The sequence below is a fragment of the Meriones unguiculatus genome, chromosome 7 (assembly GCF_030254825.1).
Source record: "Meriones unguiculatus strain TT.TT164.6M chromosome 7, Bangor_MerUng_6.1, whole genome shotgun sequence".
In the NCBI taxonomy this organism is placed as follows: Eukaryota; Metazoa; Chordata; class Mammalia; order Rodentia; family Muridae; genus Meriones; species Meriones unguiculatus.
In genome coordinates, this window is record NC_083355.1 from 25626027 (window position 1) to 25635238 (window position 9212).

At 50.5% G+C, this 9212-nt stretch overlaps 1 protein-coding gene across 2 annotated transcripts; it reads right to left on the reverse strand.

Moving 5' to 3' along the window:
* Positions 1-2250: 2250 nt before the first annotated feature.
* On the reverse strand, positions 2251-8718 carry Slc35b1 (solute carrier family 35 member B1). 2 transcript variants are annotated; one of them, XM_021641642.2, is made up of 9 exons: positions 8341-8718; positions 7589-7692; positions 6869-6999; positions 6270-6300; positions 5572-5729; positions 4567-4693; positions 3370-3476; positions 3100-3253; positions 2251-2555 (listed from the first exon to the last, which is right to left on the reverse strand). In XM_021641642.2, the coding sequence occupies exons 1-9, from the start codon at positions 8550-8552 to the stop codon at positions 2503-2505; spliced, it is 1077 nt and encodes a 358-aa protein (XP_021497317.1). In that variant the 5' UTR covers positions 8553-8718; the 3' UTR covers positions 2251-2502. The 2 variants fall into 2 exon arrangements, with proteins under 2 accessions (XP_021497317.1, XP_021497318.1); XM_021641643.2 differs by having other exon boundaries at positions 6869-6974; positions 8341-8398.
* Between the last annotated feature and the right edge of the window lie 494 nt (positions 8719-9212).

The following is a 9212-nucleotide window of genomic DNA, read 5'->3' on the forward strand; positions in this document are numbered from 1 at the left end:
TCTCCCGTCTCTTAAAAAAAACAGACGTTTGTTCAGTGCTCCTTCCAAGCGTGTGACAGGGGGGTGAGGGTGAAAAGTCTGTTCCTTATGCATGATCTCCAGTAACACTTAAGACTTAACACTTCTACATCCTTTTAAAAGCAATATAATTTTTTTTATTTCTATTTAATTCCAGAATAGCTTTCCCTAAGATTACACTCCAAATAGCACTTATGGGGGTCAATCTTCCCTGCTGCAGGCCGAAACGGAAAATCACTTTACCTGGAGCCCAAACACGGACCCAGGGAAGGCGGACCTGGCGCTTTGACCAAACTAGAGCTAGGTGCAGTTCAGCCTATAGTAAAAACACAGGCTCGGGGAAGTCTGCAAGCTGGGTGCCTCCCTTCTGACATAGCTGAGAATTAACTGCACAGGAGCTCCTTTGATCTTTCAAAAACCTGAGGCCTCAGGTTGCCCGGGGTTAGAGATCAACAGCACCTGTTTGAACTTGCCTGGTATTTCAGTGGCAGGCCTGGTAGAGGCTGAACAGGAGGGCGGAGTTAGTTGATTCTGGCCTTCTCTTCCCATGCTTCTGCAGGCGGGCATGCCGGGCTGAACAAAGCTTAGCTTTTAGGTATCTTGGAGAAGATTGCTGCCTCAACTGAAAACCACCGTCCCACCACGTGTTCCCACCGAAACTAACTGGGCACGGCAGAGCAGGTGAGGGTGTGAGGCAGCTGCCTTTCCTGCTTGGCACCGAAGCCAAAGCTCCTTCTGCCCCGGCTTTCATCCTCCTACACTCTAGTCAGGCCTCACCTTGCCGAGACACCTTCCTGGGTATCCTGAGTCTCCGAGACGCAGTGGTTTGTTTTCCAGCCTCCCAGAAGCAAGCACCAGTCTTAGCTACCACTGAAGCTCCTGCGTGCTCACAGGAGGGACCGCCAGATGTCAGATGAGCAGACAGGAATACCCAGGAACTGGATTCCTGAGCACCCACTTGGCAGGACAAACTGACCCTATGAGCCCTCTCACCACGAGCTGCTGAAACTGGTCTCATCTTGGTGACCAGCTCAGGGTACTTCTGAAGACAGCTCAATGGCACGGGGAAAGAGCAAGTCTGAGAGCCAGGAAAGCAATGTTTCTTGTCAGAAAATCGGACACAGATGTTGGCCACCTGTGGGGCCCTGGCCTTGCTAACAGGCTCTAACTACCATCTGACCCAAAGGAGAACACCCAGGAAGAAACTGAGTGCAGCAGAGGAGCCAACAGCGTTCTGGGTGATAAAAAGACAAGAAGGGTGGAAGAAAAAAAGCCAACTCCACCACATGCATTTAAAACCCTCCCCCAAGAGAAAGGGGTTTGAGAAGGGGCCTTTAGAGGCGGAGCTTCGTGATACCCAGCCCCTAGGGAGCATGAGGAGTTCAAGGGAAGTGCTTAACAGGCTGGGCAGAGGGTGTCAAGGCAGCGCTCAGAAAGGAGGCCAGGCTCCCATCTGGAGAGCCAAGGGGCGGGGGCTGGAACAGATGGAGGGAAAGTTGCAGCTGGTGGCAGTGCACTTTCATGTGTAAAGTTTGGTCCTTGGAGGATGGTGATCCAGCTCTGAAGGCAGCAGTAGGCAGGTGGCTCTGCTCCATGCTCCTCCTTCTCCCCCCATTACCACCCAGAGCACTTGACAGCTGCTCTGAGCCAGGACTCAGCCACCCTGCCTTCCGCCAGCATCCCTTTCAACAGGCAGAAGCTGGCATGGTGACACCTTGGCATGCCAGAATGGCAGAGGACCGAGATGCTTCTGCTGAAGGGGGAAGGGGGACAGGAGGAACAAATCCAGGCTCCCAAGAGGGGGCTGGGTGGACAGGAAGAAGGTAGGGAATCAGGAGAAGCACCTTGGAAACACGTTCATGATTCCTGCACAGATTGTAGGTTAAGTTCTGGCAGGTGGCAGCTGGGGGACGAGACAAAAACCAGTGGATTCTGAGGTCCTGGGCCCGTTTCAACCTCAAGGTGTTCCTTGAGAAAGCACCTTTCATTTTTGGCGACTCGTTTGCCGCCATGCTTTGAAGTGATTTTACATCCTCTGGCTCTAGCAGCCAGCCACCTGTCTCAGCATATTTAGAGCTGCCCGTGGGAACAGAGGCTGCTGGTTCAACCCTGCCAACTCCCAAATCTCCCTCTGCTCATACACACTTCTATGCACTTCATGGGGGGGCCTTACCACCAGTCTCGCCAAGCCCCAGCCCAGCCCAGCCCAGCCCAGAGAGCAGCACCAGGGTCTTGCTTCCAGCTTGCTTTGCTTCTCTTTATTTGTGCTAGTCTGTGCAAAACCGGGAATTCGCAACCTGTCTTGTTAAACCCCAAGTGCTTTGTTTAGAATATCTGATCTTCCTTCCTTTGATTTTTTTTTTTAATATATATATAAAAAGATTGGAACCCAGTCCCTTATCGTGACTGAGTCCATTTTTCCAAGATGTCACTGTTGGAGATAATAACTTAAGTGTTTCTGGAGTGGAGGAAGACTCTGTCTTCCTAGTGGGAGGTCTTCTTTGTTCCTTTCCCAAACTTGGCATCAAGACCGAGACCTATGGAAAGGAGAAAAGCTGCTTACAACTCCGTGGGAGGACACAAAGGCAACCAACGATTTGAGAAAGCCAGCTTAGCTTCCCACAGGTGGGGCTTACGTACAACCAACTTTGCTTTGGTTTGGTTTGGTTTGAGACAGGGTCTCACTGTGTCCTTCTGGCTTTCCTGGAGCTCACTATGAGGACAAGAGATCTGCCTCTGCTGCCCAAGTACTAGGATTAAATAGCTTCCTCAAAGACGACAGAATGTCGTCAGATGAAAAGTCACCAAGACCAAAAGAAAAATCAGAATCAAAATTTCCCAGCTATTTCTCTCGGCTGTCATATACCACCTCGGGTTGGTAGGAGTAACTGTCAGACTCTGTCCCACTCAGGACCTTGAAAGCCCGTGTCTTGGGAGACATCACCAGACAAAATGCTAGGAGGAAGGCTGCACTAGACACAATGCTTCCTTTTCTCCTTTAGGGAAGTTTTCTCTAAAATAACAAGTCTCTGCCATTTCCCCTCTGTGGTCCCCGGAGGAACCTGCTGTGACAAAACTCACCCAGAAACACCAGCACGGTGCCCACCCACTGCATGTTGCTGATGGGGTTGGCGAAGAGGATCACAGAAGCCAAGATGGTGAAGAACTTCCGTGTTGTGGTGATGATGGAGCAGGTCAGGGGACCAAAATATACCACTGTCATGAAGATAAAGCTCTGGAAAGAGAGGGGTGTGTGAGACGCCCGAGCACCGCCGTGATGTCGCAACAGACACCTGGGCCAACTGTGCTGCCCCTCTGCTCCCAGGCGGCCGCCTCCTCCGGGGAACTCACCTGACCCAGGGCACTGGTCAGGCCAAAGAGCAGGATGTTATAGATGATGGTCGGGTACCTCTCGGCGAAGCTCAAGAACTCCCAGAGCTCCCCAGTGAACAGGATCCCTGGAAAGAAAAGAAGAGGTGAACGGCCCATCTTCTGCTTACCTACGCACCTGCATGCAGCCTGCTTAAGTGCCACGAGGGAGGCTGGGGGAGGGGCCGTCTGTGGAGTTTGTTCTCAGTTTCTTGTCTAGTTACAGAGACTGATGTGATGTTCCAAGAAAGGCTAGGAAGTTAATGATCTGCTTCTATCAGAGAATGATGCTGGGTATGTTTGGCTTGTGCCTGTAATCTCAGAATCTGGGACACTGAGGCAGAGGATGCTCAGATTTGGGAAGCTGATGGGGCTGGAGAGATGGCTCAGCAGTTAATAGCACTGACTTCTCTTCCAAAGGACCCAGGTTCAATTCTCAGCACCCACACGGCAGCTTGCAACTGTCTATAACCCCAAGATCTGATACACTCACACAGACATTTAGGCAAAACACCAGAGCACAAAGAAAAAAAAAAAATGGGGGGGAAGCTAAGACAGAAGGATTATGAGTTTCAGAATAGCCTAAATTAGACTGAGAAAATGCCTCAGAAAACAAAGTAAAAACCAAAGCCAGCAATTAAAAAAGTGATTAAACACGGAGATCCTCAGATGTTGCAGACACAGTGACCCATGGGTCTCCAGCTCAAGGAAGCTCCTGGAACCGGTCATCTCCAGCTACCGTTAACCCCAGCGCACTACATGAAAAAATACTTTCCTCATGTGCCCAGATTTGAGAAAGTTAGAAACCACTGATTCCAAAGCAAAGGCCTTCATACATGAACTCCATTCAGTTTACTCGCGAGCACTATACTGATATCTCATTTGCCTCACGAGAAGGAATGTTCCTAGACACCCCTGTGTTTCACTGTCTGTCTTCCCAGGACATCTGGAGCATGTCTAACCCTATAGTGTTAGTAACAGGGAGAGGAGAGATCCTGCCAGCACAGGTCTTTCCAGGAAGGTCTCTCAGGCCTTGGACAGGAGGGCATGTTGGAACCAAGTCAGGCCCTTGGCCTGCACAAAGAGAGCAACTGGCAGCTGAGCTGCTGAGCTAGGGATAACTAGAGAGCAGCCTGCCCTCTGGTGATCTGTGCAGAGAACAGCAGAGTGGCTCCTTACCAGCACCGAGCAGCAATGTGGACCAAAGGTTGATGTTCAACATCATGTGGTTAGAACCTGTTTGGTAATGAGCCCGCATATGGTCCTGGGACACACCTGTCAGTCCATCCAGGGTCAGAGACAAGAGCTGGGAAAGGAAAAGGAGCAGCTAGCAATGAGCTGTCTAGCAGGGCCACTCCCTAACCCAGGACGCAAGATCTCCTTTCAGGCACTTCAAAAAGCTGCTACCTTAAGACAGAGTCCTCAGAACTAAAGCTGCCTGTGGTCAGGTGTAGGGAGTAGAGAGAGACCACACTAGCCTTCCTTCTGGCAGGCACTGGACTGACTAACTGCGGTCAGAGTAGGGCAGGAAGCCCACCATTGCTCAATGTCAAAGCCGACAAGCTGATGCACAGGGACCAAGACAGGCCTTGGTAAGCTGGGCACGGGCTGCCTCCTCCTGTGGGTTGGCTTTCTGGCTTAGTAAGAACTACTCTCCAGAGACTAGATTCTGTGATCAGACTGCCTGGCTGGCATCCTGAATGCCATGTAAGTGTATAACTGGGCAAGTGACTCAGCCTCTCCTCAGTTTCGTCATTTGTCAAATGGAGAGAACACAACCCATGTTAGGAGCCTGTGGTAAAAGTTAATCAGTAAAGATGTGAAGCACTTGGGAAAGGGCCTGGTACTAAACAGTAGCTCCTGTTCACTCAAGTCCGGCTTCTAGGTTGCCTGAAAACCCAGGGAAGCACAGACCAGCTCTTGGGTCTCTCTGAGCTCACACTAGGATCTATGCACAGACCTCAGAGCACTCTTCTCCTGCTTAGCTTAGGAGAGCCTGCTTAGCTACCACTAATTATTTCAGGATTCCTGTTGTAGCCATAGCAGAGCCAGGGACCTTGCAGCAAAGATCTCCAACAGGGGCCGAGGGACAACACACCTTCCCTTGGCTGTCTGCCTGCCTCACTGGGGCTGTCCTTGGTGGAATCTGCTAGAAAAGGCTGCCTTCACAACAGGACGGCATACCAGAAGCAGCTCTCCAAGGCCGACTGTGTGCTCTTCCAGCCCAACCACTTTCTTGGGCTTGTACATGAAAAGAGCCACGCCAGCCACAATCAGCAACACACATAGGTACTTGGCCACTGGGTACTTCTTCTTCAAGAGGGTCACCCCAAGGAGCATAACTATAAAACAAAAACAAAAACATTGACAAGTCGCCCTTGGTGTTAGTGACCCCAACACCCTCCTCCAGAGAGCCATGTCGAGACTGAGGGAGGAAAGAAATGTCCGAGTAAGAAGCCCTTTACAGGGTGACAGGCTGGAGGAGTGTCAGGCTGGTACCTAGATAAAGACGATTGAGCAACAGGTTTGAGTAGTGAACAGGTAGAGAAGGGCAGGGGACAAAAGTCAAAGATCCAGGAAGGAGCTGGGCAGGGGTGGAGAACAAGGGAAAGAAGACACTGAAAGAAGAAAATGTTGGCCCAAATGGGACTCAGGACGTGAGCTGACAGTGTAAACACAGGGAAACACTCCAATGACTGAGGGCACAAAATAGGCAAGGTCGGCTTCTGGGTCCTATGCCACCTGTGCGCACCTGTGCACACGGATGACAGGAAGAGCACCAGAGAGACCTATCATGGGATGCGGAAACCCAGAGCCACTCAGAGCTCTAGGAGGAAGAGGAAGAGTGGGCACAGAAGATGGAGATCATCCTCTTTGCTTACCTGGGATTGGCTTGCAGGATTTACCAAGGACCTGAAATAAAAGCGAGCAAATGCTTTTTGAGCATCTGTGATGTGTCAGGGAGTAAGCCAGGCGCTACATTAAGAGGTGTTAACATTGGACCTGTACCAGAGAGCTTGGCCTCAAGAGACAGCCCTATCAGGGACAAACCCATACCTATACCCCAACTCTCTGTCCTCACTCTACATTCTTTCTCAAGTATACTCTGCTATGACTGTTTCTTCCCCTGTGCCCCTCTTCACCCCACCCCACCTTTTAACATAGTTTCAAGTAGCCCAGGCTGGCTTTGAACTGCATATGTAGCTATAGCTAAAGATGATCCTAAACCTCTGATTCTGATGCTCCAGCCTCTACCTCCTGAGTGCTAGTACTGCAGGCATGTGACACCGTGCCTGGCTCATGCAGTGCTCGGGATGGAACGCAGGTCTTCATGCATGCTAGGCAAGCTCTACTGACCGAGCTAGATCCCTTGCCCTCTAGGGTTGTTTCCTTTTATTTAAATCACAGACCTGAGGGAAGACCCCCTAAGTCCTGTCCACACAATTTCTGAGCCAACTCTCATCTCACCCTGAGACTTCACCTGAGTTGGGTAGTTGACAAACTGGAGTGCTGAGTTGCTGGAGACCATGGCACCCACATAGGAGACAGAGCAGGCAGCATAGAGCCAGGTCCGAGTACGATCCACCCTGGCAGTGTCAAAAAACTGGATCACTGGGAGAAGACAAAAAAATAAAACAAAAACAAACAAAACATACAAGAGAAACCAGGTGGGGCAAGGATGGACCACAAAGCAAAAGCTGAGGCCTTATGAGAGGAACTTGCCTGTCAACTAAGACAGCTATTTCTAGCCTCCTAAGCTGGGAAATCTCTAAAAATTATTCATCTCCCCAGTTCCCCTTAAGCCTAACAAGACCACATGCAGAGTGGAGGTAGGGATTCATTGAGCTCAAGAAAGGAGGGCTTAACTCTGCCGATAGGCTTCAAGGAACAAAGACATGTTTGAAGCTGACACACAAAGCAAAGTCAAAGGGATAAAGGGGGAAATGTTCTAAGTATTTTCAATGGGGATTTGGAATACAGAAGACCCGGTCATTCCTGCCTCAAAAGTTGGTATAATTTAGAGGACTAATATTTTAATCTCATTTCACAGCCATTGGTTTTACAGCCTGTATAGAGGCTGTTTAAATACTCAAGGGTATGGAGATAAGGAAAACTTAGCTTTCTAAAGATGAACCCACGTCTAATGCTCAGAATGTGGGGGAAGCAAAGTGCACCCAACAAATTACTATGAGGTACTCACAGATCTTGGCAAACATAGCATTGATCACACACTGGATGAAAACCAAAGTTAAGGCAAAGGTGAACGTCTCCTGTTTGGGTCCTTCCCCATACTTTCCTCTTGTTCTACGATGAAACACATTTTAAAAAGATGGGAGAAATTAGCATGTGTCACTCGGTGTCATCAAATATGCTCAGAGCCACTGACGGCTTTCAAAGTATCGAGCTTTTGTGGATGTAGTTAAGAGTTAGTAAGAACCACTGACCTTATTTACCCAAAGGGGCTGATCTGATTTACACCTAGAGGCTAGATGGCAGCCAACTGATACCATATCCATAAAAAACACAGGTAAGGGCAACAAGGAAAGTCGGACAGCGGAAAAGTACCCCCAGTTGGAAAATAAAGCAAAGCCAAGTGCAAAAAGATTAACGGTTTACAAGCATCTGAGAGTTTAAAATACAAATAAATAAATAAAGGACCTGGATCTCAGGCAACGGAACGTTCTTGGAATCAACAAAGGTAAAAATATCTAAAGGGAGGCGGGGAGAATCGCGTCCCTAAAATCCAGTGGTTTTTTTAATTACAAGGATGCTCAGCCGGCAATGCATAATAGCAGAGTGCAAAAAAAGGTCAGAGGGCCGAGCCAGGGAAGAAGGAAATCTGTACCAGACACAGGAAGTCTGTGGACCAGACCGTAAGGCGGACGGTGGGAACTGGATACCCGCCCTAGCAAGGGGATGTTAGCAGTCCTGCCCCCCAAAGGGTCCGCTCACATCTTCTCCTGCAGGATCCCATAATAGAAATAGCAGACAAAGACACCCAAGAAGCAGAGCGGCAGGCGCAGCCGGTCAGGCACCAGGGATCTGCTAGCGGCCATGAGACGCACGGACGAGTCGGCCGGAGACCCGCTCAGAGCAGGTAGCGGTAGCGGCGGCGAAGACGAAAGCTCCAGGCGGACATCGCCGGCCGGCGGCAGGGGCCTCATAGGAGCTGCGTGCGACCGCCGGCTCGTAGGACGGAGCAGCTACCTCCAGAAATGCCAGCTCAGATCTTCCGAGAGGAAAAGGCCTCCCGCCCCTGCAGGAGCGTTCTAGGAAAGAAGGCAGGCCTTGAGACCTTGGCTCCATTCCTGGTGGCCAGAAAAGCCAGCCATATCGAGGTTAATGGCGCATTGTCTAGAGTTTCCGATCAGGCAACGCCGAGGACACCTACAACCCGGAGCTCGGCGGGGAGGCCTACGAGACGACGCGGCGCAGAGTGATGACGTGACAGTATGTGGATGTTATCAATTGGCTACACGGAGTGAAAATAGACAGGTGGGCGGAGAAAGAGGCGGTGTGGCCAAGAGAGTGAATCAAAAAGTGTTTTTAGCCGTCAGCTCTCAGGCCTCGGCTGGGTCCTAACGCCAAGAATGCTTCCTAGAGCCGTAGCGCCCTCTAGCCGCTGCCCAGCGCCAGCGCCTCCATCCCCGTCTACCGGGCGTTCAAGACCTGGCTGAGGAGTAAAGGTCCTCTTCTTCAGGCACTCCACTAGGTTTTCAGAACTCTTGTCACTTAGGGGCAGCACAGCACATGTTACTTGAATTCCAAGCCATGGTTTTCTCACTCTGTAAACACCACCCTGTCGCCCACTGAATGTTCTGAGG